The sequence below is a fragment of the Delphinapterus leucas genome, chromosome 1, assembly GCF_059928025.1.
Source record: "Delphinapterus leucas isolate spDelLeu-1000000601 "Yukka" chromosome 1, BTC_Dleu_Yukka2, whole genome shotgun sequence".
In the NCBI taxonomy this organism is placed as follows: Eukaryota; Metazoa; Chordata; class Mammalia; order Artiodactyla; family Monodontidae; genus Delphinapterus; species Delphinapterus leucas.
This window is the reverse complement of record NC_143129.1, coordinates 42,163,814-42,187,979: the sequence shown is the minus strand read 5'-3', so window position 1 is coordinate 42,187,979 and position 24,166 is coordinate 42,163,814. Positions and strand designations below refer to the sequence as shown.

Sequence of the window (24,166 nt, the reverse complement as noted above, 5' to 3'; positions counted from 1 at the left end):
ATTCAGAACTATTAGGCAGAACAGAACCCTCTATTTAAAATCCAAATTCGCTTAATTTGTGGGCACCAACTCCTTTTACTGGCATTATCTCTCACAACCTTAAGCTGCCCATTGACCGTCACAGAGAAACCTTCTGCAGGTTTCACAGTACACACCATGCACACATAAGTCAAATGAATTAAATCTCATAGGCCCTCTAGACACTCACCCTTCACTACAGAAAAAGTTCACAGTTGCACCAACCCGAAGACTTGTGGGCCTCTTTAACTGCCCATTGAGAAATGGTCCTGGAAGCTCACACTCTGCCTCTAAGAAAACAAGTCAAAGATGAGCAAAGTGTGGCAAGTAACATAGTAGCCCAAATTCTTAACATTGATTGTAAATTTAGGGTACCTTTACATGTGGGAGCGACAGCACTCCAGTCTCCCGAAGACAAACAGCGAATGGTCTTTTCTCCAAGAAGCAAGTAACCAGGTTCACAGCTGTAGGTCACAGACAATCCTGGGGCAAAGGAATCAACGCTCTCCCCTGTGTGATACCCATTGGCGATTGTGGGAAGTGATGGACACTCCAGGGAGATATCTTTACACACACACATTAGGAAAAAGGTCATCAGATAGCTCCTTCACAGTCTGTATTTTGGCTTAGTACATACATCCAAATAAATGATACATAGCCTATGCTAAGCAGCCGTCATTAATTTTCGACTCAGTCTTTTAAAGATCAAACAGGTATGGTTTAATTATATCCATTTTATACCACAAATAGTACATTATTTTTTATTTTTAGTTACACTTTATGAATCACATTTGCAGCGTGAAAAACTTCAATTCCCAAAAAAAAAGTCCATTTTCACTCATACTCTCATTCTACCCTTAAGCCTATTTTCTGCTACAAAAGTAGCATGTTGTTATTTATGAGGTTATCCTGCCAGATACTAGTAATATAGTGTTTCTGGATCCTATATGTGATATATCTATACACATATTTTGGGTGTGTATGTATACTCAATACATATTATTCTAGGCCCTGCTTTATTTGCTTAATAATCTATATCTTTCCATGTCAATATATATAGGCCTATCTAAATCTTTATAATCTTTAATCCTATCTATAATCTTTAATTGTTTTGCATGATCACCCCATTTGAGACTATCTTCAGATCTTCCCTCCCTCCAAGATTATATATCTGTTTACAGACAGATAGAACCATATTTTTCTAATAATAATTTTTCAACTCTTTAATCAATTTAGAATCTGTCAATATTGTTCTTTATTAAGAAAATAAATACTTTATTTTGATGGTATAATTTTTGTCAAATATTGCCGGTTCCCATCATCACATAACTGAAATTCAGATTTAGAGTTCAGCAGCAACATAAACCACACCAAATAATAAGGAAAGGAAGAGCTTACAGTAGTTCTTATTTTCAAAGTTACTTGATTTGAAATGTTATGGCTTAGGACATGAGTTTGAAAACTAGTGGATCACTCAGAAAGTATTTATAGAGGCCAAAGAGAACAGCACATCATTTCTGCCAGACTATACTAACAGCTTTTATAGATCAATTTTAAATCCACTCATTGTGTTTTTGCTATTAGAGCCCACATTTCTTCTCGCTTTAACAATAACCCAGATATGCAGTTGAAAACTGTAAAACCCAATTCCCGCAGTCCAAACAAACTCTGGCCCCCATCCTTGTGGGACTTATTCCATTCAATTATTAGGTGTGTTTAGTTAGATTTTCCCATTACAGTTTAAAATTCTTTGCTCTACTGATGTTTGTTGAATGAACATTTACATCCCTCTACAACCAAGAAAAAGCCAGGAAACTGTAATTTTCACCCTTTCTGTTGTTTCCTCTCTCCACCCTTACCATTCACACATCCACACTGTTCTTCCTTCAGAATGATACCAAACTTAATCTGCACAGAAATGCGAGGCTCCAAGCTCCTGAATCAGTTTTATTTTCATTCTACTCACCACTCTCACAGGTTGGTAGTGGTGTTGGTCCCCATGTTTTATTTGCTTGGCACCAAACAGTTTTGTTTCCTTTCATGGTGAAGTTGGTCTTACAGCTAAATGTCACAGAATCACCATGTCTGTATGGTGGTCTAGACATTTTATTTCTGTATCCACCTGGTACTATGGGCTCAGAGCAAATAGAATTTTTATTGTAATATTCACAGATAGGAGCAGCTTTATCCCAGATTCCATTTACATTGTCTTTAGTTATACAAAAAAGAATACTTTCTCCAATGAGGCGGAAGGCACTCAAGCATCTGTACCTCACCACAGCGTTAACAGCTATGGGACTAGAATGATAACTATTCCGCCCATTTTTGATAGGAGGAGGAGGGTCACAAAAAATCCCTGCAAAGTAGAAAAGAAAATATGTGGTCATACTGATCATGACAATAAGATTCAAATTTAGATAAAAGTCCAAATATAGGTCATGTCACTTTTTCAGAAATAGACCTAGAAATTTGTATAATTTATTTCTTACTCATAGTCCCTTCCTGTCCCCAAGTTCCTAAATTCTTACCTTTCTCTTGATCCTCAGCAAACAAAGCAATATAGGACTATAAGCCATCTTGACCAAACAATAACAATGAAACAGAACTTATTGAATAGTTCTGTGTCCAATCAACTTTAATAATGAAACAAAAGGCAAACAGTGCATGAAAATAATATGTTAATGACATACTAATCACACGTGGAGAGGCACATGGACTAATGAAATCTGGGCTCATTAGACCTGGTTTCAAATCCCCACAGTCATTCAATAGCTGTGTGACCTTAGGCAAGTCTCACCCTCTTTAAGCCTCAGTTTCCTAGTCTAGTATAATTCAATGCTGTAATGAGAATCCAGTGACATAAAACTACCTGAAAGGGGCAAGTACAGTACCTGGAACATACTAATTGTGCAGTGCCTGTTTCAAACACACAGCTGGTGCTATAAGTAGTGAGACCACATTCTGCCCCATTACAAAAGATACTGCAGCCTCACTGCAAGTCATTTGTCATCCTTTGATGCTGGTCCCAGTTGAAAGACCCACAGGAAGTGATCAGAGGTTTGGAATAGTGACCTCATACCTTTTATTTATTTGTCCTAATAGGCATGAAGAATATTAATTGTTTATAGTTGTGTTGGTATATGCACACCTTTCCTGAGTGAGTCTTAGAATAAAGGAAAAATTGCCAACCTCCAAAACTTCTGGTTGATTTCCATTTAGCTCCAAGAATTGCTCATCAGATGAGGAAATGGCATAAGAAGACACAGCCAAACCATTTCAGCACATCAGTGCTATTCATTTTCAGTAGGGGTAACTTTCGAGAGCCTTTCTCCTTATACACATAGAATACTCAATACCATATGTAGTCAACTGAATAAATTTAGTTTTGTTCTGCATTCTAGAACATACAGAAAAGTGGCATATATATGTTCATATTGATAAGATTTTATAATTGATAAATGCACGAGAATACACCAAAAATCAAGAGGCACGATCCATACTCGATTATTTTTGCTTTCTACTCACGTTCACAGACAGGAAACTTATTATTCCAGAGTACTCTCATTCCTTCTGAGACACACTGACTAGAAGATTGGCCATTTAACCGGTACCTTAAACAATAAGGGGCAGCAAATCATCACCAGAACAAAACAATTCTCGGTTGCATGGAATTCATCACTTCTCTCAAGTATATGGTATTAAATGGCCTCTATTTTTATAAGCATTTCTGGCTTAAGGAAAATGTCTAAGATTGTGAATCAGCCAAGCTATGTGAGGACTTCAGACCAGCTAAAAACACAGAGAAAACAGTCCTAATGATCTGTTCTTTTCTTGAATTCTCTCTTTCCTCTTTGACATCGAAATATCAAGATTTTCTTGACCATTAGAAGAGCATAACATCAGTTCCTAGTAAAGAAAACATCAAAGACGTTGTTCCCTAATCTCACTTCAAAGAGCTCCTCTTACTGAACCCCCAACATCTATTCAGACTCCATAATAGAAGCCTTAACTTCGGAGCCCAAACTTTGCTTTTGCAAATGATGAAAGGATAACTCTCAGCTTTGGCTGGCCATGCACAATATACACATTTGGAGAAAATCAATGGAATTTGCTTAATAACAGAATTCTTAATCATAAAGGGTAAAGAAAAGGAGAGAAAAGAATTTTAACTACCTTTAAAGATCACACTTTGCAATGCTTAGCTATGGATCATAGGCCCCAAGTCAGGCCCCATCACCTTGCACTCACCCCTTATCACAAACAAATGCAACCTCTGCCCCAAGCTGGAGATTAGGAGGAGCTACCACATGACCGTTGAGAAGTTGGTCTGGAATGGCATCACATGATTTCGCTAGGAAAAAAGAGAAAAGGCTGGCACATGAAGAGTCAGGAAACAGCTAAGTTTCCTTGAGATGGAATAGACCTTTAGGCACCTTCACAGTTGGGGGCTGGATGCCTCCAGGTTCCCAAGGAGGTACACTGCATAGGGTTAGTTCCAATGAGAGTATAGCCAGGCTCACAGCTGTAGAACACTTCCTGTCCAACTGCAAAGAATTCCTCATCCAATTTGTTATAATTACCGTGGTAGATATGTGGAGGTGGTAGACACCCTGAGAAAAGAACAGGACCAGAGTCCTTTTATTTCTGAAATAAGAACTTTCTTCTCTACAACCTAAGCCAACTTGAGGTTGGCAGGAGTTGGATGAAGGTGGTCATGTCAATTCTCCAAAGTATAAGGCAGACACTATTTTGGGTGAGGTGCAGTGGGGCTAACATGTGTTACATATTTTAGACACGATCAACCTTGCATCTATCTTCCTTCTGTACCTTGATCTATGCCAGGAAACATTATTCCCATTCATCATTTTCCCATTTCATTTAAATGGATATACTCTCATTAATGTTGTAGCCAAGGGAATCAAACTATTATAATACATTTTTACCACCAAAAATCTCCTCTTTCTTCCTGCTTCCCAAACCACTGATGAAGTTTCTGAGCCTTATGGGAGGGGCTCCCAATGTTGCCAGGTTTTCAGTAAGTCAGGCACTTCTCAATAAGAGTAGGGGAGAAAGGGGGAATGGGGCAAGTGACTTGATCTTAACTCTAGCCTTATTCCATAAAGGCTACATTTTTCAATAGGAGAATGTATAATACCTATAGTAATTTGAATCAAATTCTGATCAGCCCATTTCCCCCATTGGCCTGGCCAATAGGATTGAGAGTTTATTTTATCCTCATTTAAATAAAATCTAATCACATATGATTTTTTTAACATCTTTATTGGAGTATAATTGCTTTACAATGGTGTGTTAGTTTCTGCTTTATAACAAAGTGAATCAGTTATACATATACATATATCCCCATATCTCTTCCCTCTTGCATCTCCCTCCCTCCCTCCCTCCCTATCCCACCCCTCTAGGTGGTCACAAAGCACTGAGCTGATCTCCCTGTTCTATGCGGCTGCCTCCCACTACCTATCTATTTTACGTTTGGTAGTGTATATATGTCCATGCCACTCTCTCACTTTGTCCCAGCTTACCCTTCCCCCTCCCTGTATCCTCAAGTCCATTCTCTAGTAGGTCTACATCTTTATTCCCGTCTTGCCCCTAGGTTCTTCATGACCTTTTTTTTTTTTTTTAGATTCCATATATATGTGTTAGCATATGGTATTTGTTTTTCTCTTTCTGACTTACTTCATTCTGTATGATAGACTCTAGGTCCACCCACCTCACTACAAATAACTCAATTTCATTTCTTTTTATGGCTGAGTAATATTCCATTGTATATATTTGCCACATCTTCTTTATCCATTCATCTGTTGTTGGACACTTAGGTTGCTTCCATCTCCTGGCTATTGTAGATAGAGCTGCAATGAACATTTTGGTACATGACTCCTTCTGAATTATGGTTTTCTCAGGGTATGTGCCCAGTAGTGGGAATACTGGGTCGTATGGTAGTTCTATTTTTAGTTTTTTCAGGAACCTCCATACTGTTCTCCATAGTGGCTGTATCAATTTACATTCCCACCAACAGTGCAAGAGGGTTCCCTTTTCTCCACACCCTCTCCAGCATTTATTGTTTGTAGATTTCTTGATGATGGCCATTCTGACGGGTGTGAAATGATATTTCATTGTAGTTTTGATTTGCATTTCTCTAGTGATTAATGATGTTGAGCATCCTTTCATGTGTTTGTTGGCAATCTCATGTGTTTGTTGGCAATCACATATGATTTAATCACATTAAAATCTCTGATCATTAGCTCTGGTACTACCTGCATTTTTTTAAAGTGTCTTCTAATTTCCCCTAGATTAATGCATATCTAGCACTGTCCCAGAATATAGTAAATTTCCCAACTCTTCAACATTTAGATACTACTTTCAAGGTTTACTTTTAAATTCTTTAACCAGGATACCCAACTACATACACTGTCTTTATCCTCCTCTTCTCATAGGTACCATGTATCTATTCCTCCCAAAGTCTCAATTTATTTCTAGATCCCCAAAGTTTCAGCCCAACTCACCCTTGAAGCACCTTGGCAGTGGAGGGTTCCATTTGCTGTTTGGTTGGCACCATACTGTGTTGCTGCCTTTCATGGTAAAGCCGGGCTTACACTTAAACATCACAGAATCATTTAAGGAAAATGAGCGTCTAAATCCAGATTCCATAATTCCATTTTCAACTTCCGGAATTGGGCATTTGACTACAGGAATACACCGAGGGGGAGGGCTGCTCCAGATGCCAATTCGATTGTCTTTGCTGGTGCAGTATATTGACTTTTCACCCACGAGGTCAAACAGCTTTTTCCCATTCTGTCCAACATGGCACTTATAAGTAACCACCATTCCATAGTAAAAGTCCTCGCTACTGCTGCTGTAAAAGTCTCCATTGGAGATGGCTGGGGGTGACTCACAAGGAATAGCTTGGGGAGGATGGGGTACATAGGAAAAGAGAGAAGGCATTTAAATGTTATACCTTCTGGAAATTTTGTCTTAACTCTTGCAAACCAAACTTCCACTTAGCCTACAATTAACTCCTATTATTGAAAATCTGTATCCTCATCTCAAAGATGGTTCTAAATGAGAAGTAGCAAGGTAGGAAGATACACGGAACTGGCCTGATAAAAATCCACAAAAATATGATCTGGTCACCAGTCCTGACCCCCAGAGTACAGATAAACTGTTAAAAAAAGGCACCTAGGGTGGGGAACATTTTGCATGGATTAAAGTTGGCAGTGTGTAATCTTGTGGCATATTTTAGATTTGAGCACTTATTCACTATGAGATAATGTATCATCAAAAGACAATAAGCAAAGGAATGTGTAATGGGATTGGGGGCATGGAAGAAGATAAACCACAGATCTGTGTTCAGAACTACTCAAGCCAAGTGTAACCCACCTGGGTACTTATTTTGATGTGTAGATGCCCACTTTCTCTTTGGAGGGGGACAAGAGGAATTACCTAGGTGCAATAAAGGGAAAATTCTACTCACATTCACAAAAAGGCATTTCCTTATCCCAGGTTACAATATTGTCTGAGATAATACATGTGGCAGAGGAGTCACCAATGAGTCGATATCTAAAGACAAAGAGATGAGTGATCATCTCCCAGCTGGACATTTTAGGAAAGCTTAGTTCTTTTCCCACTGAAAGAATGGCAAAGAATAGAATATCATATATGACAAATAATGGTGACAGATTAAGGACTCATACAAAAGATTCAACAATCTAAAGACAAATGAAACTTGACCTCCTGGTCAGTAACACTGAAGATTTAAAATTGGATGAAGAATAGCCCAAACCTTTTTCTCTTCTAGGGATCCTCTCTACTAGGTAATCCTGAAGAGTTGCCTCTGGAGCAGATCAGAGAGGTGATTCTCTTTTTACTCATCTATGGTTAAGGGGGGGTGGCAATTACTCAGCTCTCTTTTGGAAGATGGGTGATTTCTGGTGGAAACTAGTGTTCTAATATCCATGTACTCTGGAGATGTCTCCTGGCGACTCACCCTTTATCACAAGAATATGTAATTGTTGACCCAAACACGATACCCCTGGGTGCAAGGACAGAGCCATGGAGGAGTTCTCTAGGACTCACACATGATTTACCTATAAGGGAGAACAAGACAAAACAGGATTTGGGACTGGGATTTGGGGGATGTTTTGTGTTTTACATTAAATTCCAACCTGACTGGACTTGCTGAGTAGTCTACTTATGTTTATTCAAAGAAATTTGGGGCATTTACAAAACTTCTGTCTTCCAAAGGATCAGTCAACACCATAACACTATTTGTTTAATGCATGTAGTCTATGTTTCTGAGCATGGATGCAAACATTATTTGTAGTCAGCCATAATTTATAATCTCTATTTCCCCTTTTTATATCCTGTCAGTTGATGGCAACATCTACCAACTCTTATGGCTTAAAACAAAAACAAAAAAAGCTCACAGTCATCATTTCCTATCTGTAACTCATTTTCTCTACCCCCTGTCCTTAATTCAATAGATCACCAAGTTTTCATGACTGGATTCCAGAAATCTCTCTCCAAGCCAACTATTTTGCCACCACTATAATCTCTCATTGGATCATCGAGTAATAGAATTTACCTTTCTAATGCTGGTCGCCATTGGTCCAGCACATCTTCTATGCTGCTGCACACATCATCTTTCAGAAGTACAACTGTGGTCATGCCATTCCCCACTTTCAAAAACTTACAATGACTTACCATTGTTTATTGGAAAAGAATGCATGGCCCACCACACTTAAACTCCAATCCACTTAATCAACTACTATTCCTCATCATGCACCTTATATTCTAACCACTCTGAATTTTTCTATTTTCCAGAGACATCATATTCTTCCATACCTTTATGTGTTGGCATATGCTCTTTCCTCTGTCTGTAATGCCTAGATTTCTCTATCCTCCTAGATAGCACTTACTTCTCTATGATATCGTAAAATTTTATCTCTATAAATAAAAGAAATTACACCATAGTACAGTATTTGTTTAAAAACCAGTCTTTACAAATAACATGGGACTTCCTCAATGACAGAGACTAACAGATTAATTTTTATATCTCTTCCAAGCCCCACCATCTAGCCTAATGCTTCATACCCAGTGGTTACTCAAAAATATTTCTTGAATTGAGTTGGGTGAAAACTAATATGAGGTGAAACTAATATTCCTTGTATACTAACTTCTAAGATCACTGTAACACAGTACAGAGACCATAGAACAAGGTCATGAAGATTATAGGATAAACAGGGTTGGCCAGCTGTGCGACTTAACCCCAATACCTGATACTTAATACCCTTAGGAGTAAAAGAAAACATGGAGAACCTAGGAGCCATTTTCATTTGAGATTACTTACTTTCTCATCTTTTATCTTGAAAATAATAGATTAGCCCATAGAGACATGCTATAGACCCAAAGATTCTTCTATTACTGATTACTCACGTTTACAGACTGGCTGAGCATCTGACCACTTGGAGGTTTCTAGGCAGGTGATAAAGAATGACCTCTTGACATACCCAGGAAGACATTCATATTGCCAAGTTGTCCCAACAGCAAACTCAGACTGATCACTCTGAATTTTAGGCTTAGCAAAAGGATACCTTGGCAGGAACTTACACTGACCTAGAGACAAAGACCACAGGAATATCAAAACTAAGAGAGACTAAAATCTCTATTCGGCTTGTTTTGTCACCAGTTACAATGACAACTTTGATCTTTAGACAGTAAACCCAAGATGTCAATATTTTCTGGGTCAAAGAAGATATATCTTGCAGTATGAATGCATATTGAATGCAAGAGAAATAAGCTCGGGAGTTCAAAGGCTTTTTAGAATAGACTTCAGAAGAAGAGCTGGAGAAAATCATTTTTTAATAAAATTCCATAAAGGCCCTGGAGTTGTTCTATCTTCTTACAACCTCATAAATAAAAACTAAAACCTTATAAGTAAAAACTTTTCTGGAATAGCACAGGAAACAAGTATATCAGACCTTGAAAGCTCATCACATGTATGATCCTCTAAAATTACTTAAATGAATTAACATTACTATCTTTGTCATTAAACCTTTAGGTCCTAGCAAGAAGAAAATAGGGTTGTTTTTTATTCTTTATTATTTTATTCCATTAACCTAGAATTAACCTAGTAGAGTAATATACCCCCAAAAGAGTTAATACTTCCTGATGGGTACCAGATAAAAGGAGCCAGTTTTTTCAAGACACTTCTCTGTGACTTAAAATAATTATGATAATGATGATGAAGATGAAACAAATCTTATTCTAGGAGATGGGTAAGAAACTGTAACACCCAGATACTTGAGGATGTACCTGAAAAAGAGTTTTTCTAGGTATGAAAGAGAGTTCAAGTTTCAACTCCAGAATGGTGGTATATTTGAATATCAAATTTATAAATCTCCTTTTTCAAACAAATCTGAAACTGATACAGGTGCAAGTCAAAGAACAAACATGGACTAACTGACACAAAGGTAAACACAGGACTCCCAAAGTTGTGGCCAGACCCAGCTTTTTTGTGGCCCAACACTTCTGTTGGAGAAGTCATATGGACAGGATCTAAGAATAGCCATTACTGTTGGGACCCAGATCCCACTGTAGGTCTCCTATTTCTTTCCTCAACTCCTTTGGTTTCCTCCATTAACACCTACAAATGTTTCCAAATGCATACTTTCTCAAAACAGCAAGACTCTATAGGGAAAGTCAGGGTTTGACCTCAATGAAGACCAACTTCACGACCCTGCCATTATTTGTACTAATTCACCCTAATCAAATGATTTAACCTGTAATTATCCAATGTGAATAAGAACAATCCTAAATAATTTTCCACAATCTGAAAACCAATTTGGGTTTACAAGATTTAATCAATAGTGATGACATGGACCGAGAAGTAACCAAGATCTTGAAGCAAAGAAAGTAGAAGGTGAAAGGAGATAAGAATCATACTTTCTGGATGAGAAACAATGGGAAATTTTTATCTTCAATGAGACTTAGGGACACCTCTCTCTCGGGGGACACCAGTTCTTATTAGTAATGATATTGCCAAAATTCCAGGTCACAGGACAGAATTTCTAGCAATCATGTTCTCTTCCATATCAGAAAAGGGAAAGTTAGCCTATGAACCATTAAGTAACATTAATTTTCTTAAGAGTCATTGGACCCTCTTCACATCTTTTTAAAATCAGGAGTAAACATCAGGGTAGATCATGACTGGATCTAAAATAGAATATAGTGACAAAACATTGACATGCACATCTCTTGAACCATGTTAAAAGTAACTAGGCAAAGGACTTTCTAGAGAACAGAAATACATTTAACTCTTTATTTGTGTCTAAGGGGATTTACCTGGACTGGCTTAGAAATCCATTTGAAATGAATGAAGAACAAATATACAAGATGATCAAAATAACCCTGAAATTTAGGTCAGATAGCAGGTAGGAGGAAATATTATTATTGATAATGAGAATTATTATGATCAGATAACATAACACTGGGTTTCCTGTCTATCTGATCATTTTTGAATGATGGGTGTGCATATGAACCAAGATACTGTCTTAAGCACAGAATATGCATCAGTGAACATTAGACACAAGGCTCTCATATTCATGGAATTTATATTCCAATAGAGGGAGAGAGACCATAAATAAATACCAATAAATAAATAGATGGTAGGTAAAGGAAATAAACAGGGTGATGTAACAAAATGTAATGCATTGGAAAAAGGAGGGGACAGGATGGCATATGACTTCAGTTATGATGGTTAAAGAAGGCTTATGAAGAGGAGACATTTGAGTTATGACTGAAGGATAAGAAGGTGCCAGACAGGTAAAGTGCTGGGTAAAAGCATTTTAGGCAGAAGCCTAACAGCAGGGATGGATTTACTATGCTTTAGGGATAAACGGAAAGCAAGTGTGGCTGGAACTTAGTGATCAGAGTGGAATGGAATCGAGTTAAAAAGCCCAGAAGGTAGGATTGCACAGGGCTTCTTAGTCCACAGGGGGATGTTCCCATGTTATTCTGGGTAGGAGTCACTGGAGAGTTCAAGCAAGAGAGTCACATGGCCTGATTTAACTTTTTAAAAAAATAGTCTAGCAATTGGATGGAGAATGGACTGGACTTTTACTTTCAGAAGTAGGGAGTGCAGTCTGGAAGCTATTATAGTAGCTTAGACCAAAATAATGAAGCTTGAGCACAAGGAGACAGTGAGAAATAGGTGACTCTGTTGTACTTAAATGTGGGGCTAAGGGAATGGGAGGATTCAGTAATGACTTTTAGGCTGTTGACTTGAGCGACTTGGTTGATGGTAATACCATGTACTGAGATTCATCAGGCAATAAAGACAGATAAAGGCCTTGATCTCATAGAACTTGTATACCAGTGAGGGAACAAACAAGTAAATGAATAAGAAGGTTTTATATGATGATAGGTGCTCTGTGGAGAATAAAACATGTTTATGTGATAGAGAGTGACCTGGGGAATAGACTACTTCAGGTAAGAGTCAGAGCATCACAGAAAAGTGTCAGTGGAGCTGAGATCTGAATGTTGAGGAGACAGGTAAGGGATGACCCATAGAAGAGCATTTTAAGAGAGGAACAACTAATGCATAGCTAAACAAACATGACTCCATTTAAGGAATAGAACGAAGGCCAGTGTGGCTGGAGAAGAATCAGTGAGGGAGGAGTACAGAGAGCTTCAGAGAAGCAGAGGCCTGGAGTTGAGGTTAAGGAGCATGGATTTTGTCTTAATGTGATGGGTAGCCCTTGGCAGGTTTTAACCAGAGGAGAGAAAAAGATCTGATCTCAGATGGAGGTAGATGATTGGAAAATAAGGGAATTCCTACTTGATGATTTTATTTTCTTAGTGTTGGTTAAGGTGAGGCAGTCAGTCAAGGCAGGAGTGAAATTTAAGAGCACAGGAAATTTGAATTGGCTTATGCAAATAGATAAAAGGAGAAAAATGAAAACACTCTGAGAAGGAAATTTGCTCTTTAAGACACTTGCTTCAGAATTTTCCAGAGTGCTTGTTAAATCTCAGCTTCCTGGGCCACCCCCACCCCAAGCATATGAATCTCTGGAAGGTGAGATGGAACCCAGAAACCTGTATTTTTAAAAGGCTCCACGATTCCTCAAAAAATTAACAACAGAACTACCATATGATCCAGCAATTCCACTTCTGGGGATATATACAAAGGAAATGAAAACACTAACTTGAAAAGATAACTACACCCCCATGTTCACAGTGGCATTATTTACAAATGGAAACATAGCCAACTCATGGAAACAGCCTAGGTGTCCATCAATAGATGAATGGATAAAGAAGTTGTGGATGAATATATACAATGGAATATCATTCAGCCATTAAGAAAACAAGGGAATCCTACCACTTGCAACCACATGGATGGACCTTGAAGGCATTATACTAAGTGAAATAGTGAAATAAGTCACACAGAGACATACGTATAATGTATGATCTCACTTTTATGTGGAATCTAAAAACAAAAAGACAACGTTTGGAAAATAGATCAGATTTGTGGTTATTGGAGGCAGGGAGTGGGAGGAGAGAGAATTGGAGGAAGGTGGTCAAAAGGTTCAAACTTCCAGTTATAAGAAAAATAAATACTAGTGATGCAATGTCCAACACGATAGCTATAGTTAACATGGTTTTATGATACATAGGAAAATTGTTAATAGAGTAGATCCTAAGAGTTCTCATCACAAAGAGAAAATTTTTCTTTTCTCTTTACTGTATCTATATGAGATGATGGATGTTAACTAAACTTACTATGGTAATCATTCCACAATATATGTAAGTCAAACCATCATGCAAAAGTCAGGAGGGGGCATGGGTATAGCATGAGCAAAGGACTTTGGGGTGTCAGTCAGGCAAGAAGATGAGCAGTGCATTTGTGATAGGAAGCAGTGGGGAATCAGGAGGGGCATACTTAGGTGAGAGCCAATTACCAAAGGATTGAAAGGCTGAAGACAGATTTTTTTTTTAAATTCCAAAGGCAGTAGGAAGCCCTTTTAGATTTTTGAGCAAGGGAGTGGAATAATGAAAAATAATGTTTTTAAATTTTAGTTTTCACCATTGGAAAAGTTAAAGACTGGTATCAGAATTACCTGTAAGAGAGGAGGTTGTTACAAAGGTAATCATAATGAATATGATTAGAATATTGGTGTAAGAATAAGACAAACAACAGAAGCACATTAGCTGTGACAGTCGACAGAAAGGTAGACCTGATCTTTCGTGCATCTGGAGTTAAATGACTGAAAGGGTGGTCCTGCTCTGGTACTGGAAGGAGATGCTCTGGCATCCTTGTAGGGTACAATGAATTGACAGGACTGGAAAAGAAGTTGATTTTCAATTGATAGTATCCTCTCTGAAATTTAGAAAAAGGAATGGAATTCTGGTAAGAAGTCAGGTTGGGAACTGTGACACACGGAGGTGTTAGAGGATGCTGTGAAAGTGTTTGTTCAAAGAGTTAACATGTAGGAGAAAGAGAGATGAAGATAATGGTTTGGGGAAATGTTCAGTTAAGGGTCAGGATAAAGTTGAATGTCAGGAAGCAGACAAAGTGAACTGTAATAGAACAAACGTATGCACTGTCCCTTAACAAGCTGGGCGTGGTCAAGCTTAAATGCTGACTCCATCAAAACAGGTCCAGAGGGCTTCCCTGGTGGCGCAGTGGTTGGGAGTCCGCCTGCCCATGCAGGGGATACGGGTTCGTGCCCTGGTTTGGGACGATCCCACATGCCGCGGAGCGGCTGGGCCCGTGAGCTATGGCCGCTGAGCCTGCGCGTCCGGAGCCTGTACTCCGTAACGGGAGAGGCCACAACAGTGAGAGGCCCGCGTACCGCAAAAAAAAAAACAACAAAAAACAGGTCCAGACAGTCGTCTTATTACTGGCATCTAGTAGTAACATCCAACATCTAATTTTCATTTGCCTAATTTCATCTGATATTCAGGGCAGCTGAGTAAGGGTAGGGCTGCTTATCTCTAGTTTCATTTTACCGATGAAGAAACTGAGGCGAGGGAGCGAAATGACTTGCCAAAAGTCACACAGTATTGAGGTCTGTATACAGTAAACTTCTTAATAAACTGGGAATCCAATGTACTCTGAAAATTATTTTAAAGTTATACCTATCTTATCACTTAGAGACTCCAATCTTAAAAAATTACAATACTTCTTTAAAATTAAGCCAATCTGAAGGAAGAAAATTATAATAAACGTTTAATGACACCTTCTGGAGCTCTTACCATTACAGAAGGTAAATAACACAAAGAACTGCAGTTTTTATTCACGTATCAACTTTTCTAAATAATTCCAGATGTTTGTCGTTTAGAACCACGCCTGGGGATCAGACATTATTCTTATTCTGGGAAGGCAGCAGGAGGCTGTGCTGCTTTTACCAGGTAGGAGGGAGTTCAGTGTGCACAGAAACTCCCGCGCCTAGCGGAGCATGCAACCAAGTCGCATGCACTCAGCACGAGTAGGCTTCGGATACGTGTCCGGGCGTTAGAGCTCAAAGACCTCCAGACCCAGAGCGCTGAGCACCTGCTGAGTCCCGGGGGCGGGGAGCCCGGAGGGCACAGAGCGGGCACGCCACGCCACAAGCCACACTGGGCAGATCACATAGTGCAGATCACATAGTGCGTCTCTGATGCAGCCTGCAATTCTGGTGGTCCCAGCCCAGGAGGAGCGAGCGGGGACGTTCAGGACCAAGAGATCTCGGGGTCCCCCAAAGCGAGCGAGGCATGCAAGACTTCCCCGCCTTCTAACTTTTGACTGTCTCCTTTGCATCGCGGCACAGAGTCCGTCCCAGTCCCAGACGCGTCCCTACCTCCGTGCTCCCATTCCCAGCTCACCGAGGACCCCTGGCACGGCGAAAGCCAAGAAAACCCAGAGCGGACCCGAGGCGCCCATGCCAAGGCTGCAGCCCCAGCGGCTGGATGCGTCTGAGACCCGCGAGCCTCCGGCAGCTCCGGGATAACAGGGCTGGAGAAGAGGGCAGCTGCAAGCAGGGGAAGGTGGGCCCTTAAGTAGTGTCTGGCACCACGTGCTAGCTTGATCGCACACCTGCTGGCTGCTGGGGGCGGGACCACGCGGTAAGGGCTGCAGAGGGGGCGAGGGGTTGGCAGGGGGCGGGCGGGCAGAAGAACTCTGATTCAGTCTTTGGCTCAGACTCTACTCGTCAGTGCAGTGGCTTTCCAACGTTTTTGACCACGCCACCCAGTGCATCCACTTTTGTCTCTCTGGAGAACTGAAACAAAATAGTATTGGCTTTACTAATGTACAACGCTCGCTTCCATTCTATTCTATTCTGTTCTATTCTATTATCAACGCCTTTTCTTTCCACTCCTCCCCTTTCCTCCCATTCCCTCCCTTCCCCTTCACTCCCCTCCCCTCTCTCTCTTGAAAATTCTGGTTTGGATTCGCTAAATTCATTTCAAAAGTTATTAATGTTTCCAACCCTCCGTTTGAAAACCGTTTATTTACAAAGGAAACTTAGGAACAGCAACCAGCTCTGCTGTTCTTTTCTTTTTCTTTTGAAGGAATTACTACAGAAAAGTTGGAAAAATAATACAAAGAATCCCTATACACCCATCACTCGATTCTCCAAATGTTAACATTTTGCTGTATTTTCTTTATCATTCTCCATCTCTATTTCTAGATAAATAGCTATAGTATATTTATATATAGAGAGATCTAGATATATACACACATAATTTATATGTGTACGTAAGTATAATTATATAATTTTTTACTTTGGAACTCTTTGAGATGAGTTACAAGCATGATACCCCTCCTCTAAATACTTTAGTATGTATTTCCTAAAAACAAGAGCATAGTCTTACACAATTTCAGTACATGATCAAAAAGAGGAAATTAACATATTACATAAGGGACAGATTGTACAGATTTCTCCAATCATCTAATATTCCTTATTATAGCAAACACGTGCGGGCGGGAGGGTGCCCGCACGTGCACACACACGAACACACACACACCCTCTTTTTCTGGTCCAGGATCATTCTAGGATCATGCATTGCACTTGATTGTCTTTTTTCTCATTTAATCTGGTAAAGATCCTAAGTCTTTTCTGTTTTTGTGACCTTGACATTTTTGAAGAGTACACAGCAATTATTTTTGTAGAATGACTTTTAAATCAGTTATCTATTGCATAGGAACAAATTACCCTAAACTTATTAATTTAAAGCAAGAATAAACATGTATTATCTCACACAGTTTCTGGGTGTCAGGAATTTAAAAGAAGCTAAGCAAGGTGGTTCTGGCTTGGGATCTTTCAGGAGGTTGCAGTGCAGACATTGGCCAGAACTGCAGTCATCTGAAAGTTTGACTGATACTGGAGGATCCAAGTCTAAGATGACTCACTGTCATGGTTGTGGACTGGAGGCCGGATATCCTCACCAGGAGGACCTTGCCCTAGGACTATTTGAGTGTCTTGTGACATGGCAGCTGGCTTCCTGTAGAACAAGAGAGAAAAGCAGAAGCCTCAGTGTCATTTAAAACCTATTCTCAGAATTCACACCGTATTACTTCCACAATATCCTATTGGATACTATGATGGTTAATTTTATGTCAACTTGACTGGGCTATGAGTGCCCAGATATATGGTCAAAAATTATTCTGAGAGTTTCTGTAAGGGTGTTTTTGAATGAGATTAATTTTGGGGGGTAACTGATATATTTATTTTAATTCTTTCCAGTTTTATTGAGATATAGTTGATATATAACATTGTATTAGTTTAAGGTATACAACGTAATGATTTGATATATGTACATATTGCAAATGACTAGCACAGTAAGTTGAGTTAACATCCATCTCCTCACATAGTTACAATTTTTTTTCTGATAATAACTTTTAAGATCTATTCTCTCAGCAACTTTCAAATATACAATACAGTATTGTTAACTATAGTCATCCTGCTGTACATTGTATAACCAGAACTTACTTATCTTATAACTGGAATTTTGTGCCTTTTAATCACCTTCACCCATTTTCCCTGATTCCCACCCCCCACCTCTGGAAACCACCAGTCTGTTCTCTTTTTATGAGCTCAGTTTTTTTAGATTCCACATATAAATGAGATCATACAGTATTTGTGTCTCCCTGCTTGTCTTGTTTCACTTAGTATAATGCCTTCAAAGTTCATCCATGGTATCAAAAATGGCAAGATTCATTCTTTTTTATGGCTGAATATATATATATATATATATATATGGCACATTTTCCTTATTCATCCATCTCTTCAAGATAGTGATTCTTTTCCTTCTGATATATACCCAGAAGTGGAATTGTTGGATTATATAGCAGTTCTATTTTTCATTTTTTGAGGAACTACTCTTTTTCCATAGTAGGTGCACCAGTTTATAATTTATATGAGTTCCTTTTTATCCACATCCTCTCCAATATTTGTTTTCCCTTACCTTTTTGATAGCAGCCATTCTAACAGGTGTGAGGTGATATCTCATTTTGGTTTTGGTTTGCATTTCTTTGACAATTAATGATATTGAGCATTTTTTCATGTTTGCTATGCAGAAGTTTTTAGTTTGATGTGGTAATAGTTGTTTATTTTTTGCTTATGTTGTCTTTGCTTTTCGTGTCAAATAAAAAAAAAAAATTACCAAGACCAATGTCAAGGAGCTTAGGCCCTATGCTTTCTTCCAGGAATTTAATGGTTTCAGATCTTATGTTCATGTCTTTAATCCATTTTGAGTTGATTTTTGTGTATGGTGTAAGATAGGGGTTCAGCTGCATTCTTTTGCGTGTGGCTGTTCAGTTTTACCAACACCCTTTATTGAAGAGACTGTCCTCTCCCCATTGTATATTCTTGGCTCCTTTGTTGTAAATTAATTAAGCATATATGTGTGGGTATATTTCTGAGTGCTCTATTCTATTCCATTAATCTTTGTGTTTGTTTTTATGCAAATACTATACTGTTTTGATTTTTATAGCTTTGTAATACAGTTCATAGGAGATACTATAAAATATATATGTTGGTCTCTGCCCCCTGTTCCTGGCACAGACCTCCTAAAACCCTTGAAATTGTCTAACTGTTAAGAGTACTAGGAAGATCTCTTGTTCTGATATTTGTCTTTGACCCCATCCCTGACACAGGAATCATAAAACCCTTGTAAATTCCCATGATAAGAGCACGAGGAACATCTTTTATTCCCTTGACGTGACTCTGGATGGGATACGGATTGAAGCTGGTCACGAGAAAGACCAAGCCATGATTAGAAGCTTGGAAGTTTTGCCTCCCCTCCGCATCCTCCAGAGAGGATGGACATGGAGTTAATAATTGACCATAGCTACATGAGGAAGCCTTCATAAAATCCCAATAGCATGGCCTTAGAAATCTTCCAGGCTGGTGAACACATCCACACCAGGAGGGTGACACAATCCAACTCCATGTGCACAGAAGCTCCTGCACTTGGGACCCTCCCAGACCTTGCCCTATGTATCTCTTCATCTGGCTGTTTATCTGTATCTTCTATTATATCCTTTAATAAACTGATAAATGTAAGGAAGTGTTTCCCTGAGTTTTGTGAGCTGCTCTAGCAAATTTATCAGACTCAAGGAGGGGGTCTTTGTAACCTCCAATCTATAGTCAGTTGGTCACGGCCACAGGAAATTAACTGGGCTTCTGACTGACATCTGAATTGGGGTGAGGGGGCAGTTTTGTGGGACTGAGCCCCTAACCTGTGAGATCTAATGCAATCTCTGTGTAGGTAGTGTCAGAATTGTAGTGTAGGACCTCAGCAGGTGTTGCAGAGAATTGCTTGATGTGAGGAAAATCCTCCACACATTTGGTCACCAGAAGTGTCAGAAGGAGTGTTCTATTAAAAGAAAAGGAGACACACAAGAAAGAAAAACATAGTGGGGAAGAACTGGGTTTTTCCCTACACCGGAAAGTAAAAAGCTGAATTTTTCTCTTTATAGTTTGAAATTAGGAAGTGTGATGCCTCCAGCTTTTTTTACTTTCTCAAGATTGCTTTGGCACTTAGGGGTATTTTGTGGCTTCATACGAATTTTAGGATCATTTTTTCCATTTATGTTGAAACTACTATTGGAATTTTAATTAGGATTGCATTGAATCTGTGGATCACTTTTGGTAGTATGGATAGTGTCGCAATATTAAGTCTTCTAATTCATAAGCACAGAATATCTTTGCATTTATGTGTGTCTTGTATAGTTATTTTTCATTTTACTTTATTCTATTTTATTTTTATTGAAGAACAGTTGATTTACAATATTATATTAGTTTCAGGTGTATGGCATAGTGATTCAATGTTTTTATAGATTATATTCCATTTAAAGTTATTACAAAATAATGGCTACATTTTCCTGTGCTATACAATATATCCTCGTAGGTTATTTATTTTGTACATGATAGTTTGTGTCTCTTAATCCCATACCCTTATCTCACCTCTCCCCCCACCCTCTCCCCACTAGTAACCACTAGTTTGTTCTGTATATGTATGAGTCTGTTTCTGTTTTGTTATATACATTAGTTTCATTTTTTAGATTCCACATATAAGTGATAACATAGAGTAATTGTCTTTCTCTGTGTGACTTATTTCATTAAGCATAATACCCTCTAGGTCCATCCACATTGCTGCAAATGACTTAATTTCATTCTTCTTTATGGTTGAGTAATATTCCATTGCATATTACTCAGCTTCTTTATCCATTCATCTGTTTTTTTTCTTAGAAAATCAGTTTATTGCAAATCCATATGCTTTCTGCAAGAAATGCATTATAAAGACAAAGATAGGTAAAATAATTGAAAAGTTATAACATGCAAAGAGTAACAACAAGAAAACTGGAATGTCTACATTAATATCAGACAAAGTAGACTTCAAGGCAAAGAACTTTACAAGAGCATAAGAGAGAATATACATAATATTAAAAGAAACAATCATCAGGAAAACAAACATTCTAAATGTGCATGCATTTAATGAAAAGCACAAAAGTGAAAACAAAGAACACAACACCAAATGACTGCTAAATAACCCAACTGCAATGAATCTATTAGTTTTTTCAGCACACATGTATCACTTGCCAATATAAACCACATGTTGATCCATAAAGTAGGTCTCAAAAAAGTCAAATAATTGATACCTTAGAAAATATATTCTCTGATCACAATGAAATTAAACTGGAAATCAATAAATATTAGATACCCAGAAAATCACCAAATGTTTAGATACATATAAAAAATACTTATAAATAACCCATGTGTCAAAGAAAAAAAATCTCAAGAGAAATTTAAAATTTTCAAACTGAATGATAATAAAAGCATAATATACAAAATTTGTAGGATGGAACTAGAGCAGCATGTAGAGAGAAATTTATGGCATTAAATGTTTGAAATGATATCCATTAATCTGTTGATGGGCACTTCCATATCTTAGCTATTGTAAATAATGCTGCTATGAACATTGGGGCACATGTATCTTTTTGAATTAGTGTGTTCATTTTCCTCACATTGATACCCAACAGTGGAATTGCTAGATCATATGGCAATTCTATTTTTAGTTTTTTGAGTAATCTCCATACTGTTTTCCACAGTGGCTGCACCAATTTACAATTTCAACAGTTTATTAGGGTTCCCTTTTCTCCACATAATTGCCAACCTTTTTTACTTGTAGACTTTTTGATGGCATGAGGTGATTTCTCATTGTGGTTTTGATGTGCATTTCTCTAATGATTAGTGATGTTGAGCATCTTATCATGTGCCTGTTGGCCATCTGTACATCTTCTTTGGCAAAATGTCTATTCAGGTCTTCTGCACATTTTTTGATTTTTTTTTTAAATATTGTGTTTATAAGTTGTTTATATATTTTGGATATTAACTTCTTATTGGTCATATCATTTGCAAATATTTTATCCCATTCAGTAGGCTGTCCTTTCATTTTTTTGCTGTGAAAAAGGTTTAATTAGGTCTCATTTGTTTATTTATGCTTTTATTTCTTTTGTCTTAGGAGACAGATCCAAAAAAGATATTGCTCCAATTTATGTCAAAGAGTGTTCTGCCTATGTTTTCTTCTAGTTTTATGGTTTTAGGTCTTACATTTAGGTCTTTAACCCACTTTGAGTTTATTTCATATATGGGGTCAGGAAATGTTCTATTCTCATTGTATTATAGGTAGCTGTCCAATTTTCCCAACACACTTATTGAAAAGACTGTCTTTTCCCCATTGCATATTCTTGCTTCCTTTGTTGTAGATTAATTGACCATATGGGTGTGGGTTTATTTCTGGACGCTGTATTCTGTTCCACTGACCAATGTGTCTGTTTTAGTGCCAGTACCATGGAGTTTTGATTACTGTAGCTTTTTAGTATAGTCTGAAGTCAGGGAGCATGAGACCTCCAGCTTTGTTCTTTTTTCTCAAGATTTGGCATATAATTTGTTTTAAGATTTTTTTTCTAGTTCTGTGAAAAATATCATGGGTATTTTGATAGGGATTACATTCAATCTGTAGATTACTCTGGGTAGCATGGACATTTTAACAATATTAATTCTTTTAATCCAAGAACATGGGACATCTTTCCAGTTCCTTGTATCATTTTCAAATTTCTTCATGAATGTTTTATAGTTCTTAGAGTATGGGTCTTCCTCCTCCTTGGTTAAGATTATTCCTGGCTATTTTATTCTTTTTCTTAAAATTGTAAATGGGATTGTTTCCTTATTTTTTCTGATAGGTCATTATTAGTATATAGAAAAGCAACAAATTTCTGTATATAAATCTTGTATTCTGAAATTCTACCAAATTCATTTATTAGCACTAATAGTTTTTGGTGGAGATATTAGAGTTTTCTATATAAAGTATCATGTCATCTGCAAATAGTGACAGTTTTACTTTTTCCCTTCCAATTTGGATGCCTTTTATTTCTTTTTCTTGTCTGATTGCTGTAGCTGTTGCTAAATAAATACTATGTTTAAATAGAAGTGGCAAGAGTGAGCATCCTTGTCTTGTTCCTGATTTTAGAGGAAAAGCTTTCAATTTCACAGTTGAGTATGAAGTTAGCTGTGGGTTTGCCATAAATGACCTTTATTATGTTGAAATATGTACCAACATATATGAGATATATACCTCTATACCAACTTTAATGAGAGTTTTTGTCATGAATGGAAGTTAAATTTTGTCAGATGCTTTTTTTGCATCTATTGTGGTGATAATGTGGTTATTCTTCCTTGTGTTAATGTGGTGTATCAAATTGACTGATTTATGAATATTGAAGCATCCTTGCATCCCTGAAATAAATCCCACTTGATAATGGTGTATGATCCTTTTTATATATTGTTGAATTTGGTTTGCTAATATTTTGCTGAGATTTTTGCATCTATATTCATCAAATATATTGCGTGTAATTTTCTTTTTTGTGGTGTCTTTGTCTGGTTTTGGTATCAGGGTCATGGTGACCTCATAGAATGAACTTGGGAGTGCCCTGTAGTCTGCAATTTTTTGGAATAGTTTGAGGAGGGTAGGTATTTATCTATTTGGTAGCATTCCGCTGTGAAGCTGTCTTCTGGAAGTTATTTTAAATTACAAATTCAATTTCACCACTAGTGATTGGCATGTTCAGATTGTCTGTTTCTTCCTGATTCAATTTTGGAAGGTTGTATGTTTCTAAAAATTTGTCAACTTCTAGGTTGTCCAATTTATTGGCATATAACTCTTTGTAGTATTCTCTTATGATATTTGTATCTTTGTGGTATTAGTTGTTATTTCTCTGCTTTCATTTCTTATTTTATTTATTTGGGTCCTCTCTCTATTTTCCTTATGAGCCTGGCTAAAGGCTTATCAATTTTTTTATCTTTTCAAAAAACAGTTATTGGTTTCAATGATCTTTTCTCTTTTTTTTTTTTTTGGTCTCTCTTTTATTTATTTCCTCTCTGATATTTATTATTGCCTTCCTTCTGCTGACTCTGGGCTGTGTTTGTTCTTTTTCTAATTTGTTGAGGTGTAGGTTAGATTGTTTACTTGAGATCTTTCTTCTTGATATAGGCATTTATCACTATGAACTTCCCTCTCAGAACTGCATTTACTGCATCCTATAAGTTTTGGTATTTTTATTTCCATTTTCATTTGTCTCAAGATATTT

At 37.8% G+C, this 24,166-nt stretch overlaps 1 protein-coding gene across 4 annotated transcripts in view; it reads right to left on the bottom strand.

The window, feature by feature from the left end:
- Window positions 1-16,027, bottom strand: part of CR2 (complement C3d receptor 2) — a 34,380-nt gene extending 18,353 nt beyond the window's left edge. For 3 of the 4 annotated variants that reach the window (XM_022593521.2, XM_022593523.2, XM_089908923.1), the window contains exons 1-11: window positions 15,898-16,027; window positions 9,469-9,648; window positions 8,021-8,120; window positions 7,508-7,593; window positions 6,540-6,938; window positions 4,452-4,628; window positions 4,267-4,369; window positions 3,544-3,629; window positions 1,985-2,374; window positions 394-582; window positions 209-308 (exon numbers count right to left, since the gene is read on the bottom strand). In XM_022593521.2, coding sequence (XP_022449229.2) covers window positions 209-308; window positions 394-582; window positions 1,985-2,374; window positions 3,544-3,629; window positions 4,267-4,369; window positions 4,452-4,628; window positions 6,540-6,938; window positions 7,508-7,593; window positions 8,021-8,120; window positions 9,469-9,648; window positions 15,898-15,955 — 1,868 coding nt within the window. In that variant the 5' untranslated portion in view covers window positions 15,956-16,027. The remainder of the gene's footprint in view (window positions 1-208; window positions 309-393; window positions 583-1,984; window positions 2,375-3,543; window positions 3,630-4,266; window positions 4,370-4,451; window positions 4,629-6,539; window positions 6,939-7,507; window positions 7,594-8,020; window positions 8,121-9,468; window positions 9,649-15,897) is intronic. The other variant, XM_022593525.2, reaches the window with a different exon arrangement.
- Window positions 16,028-24,166: the final 8,139 nt, after the last annotated feature.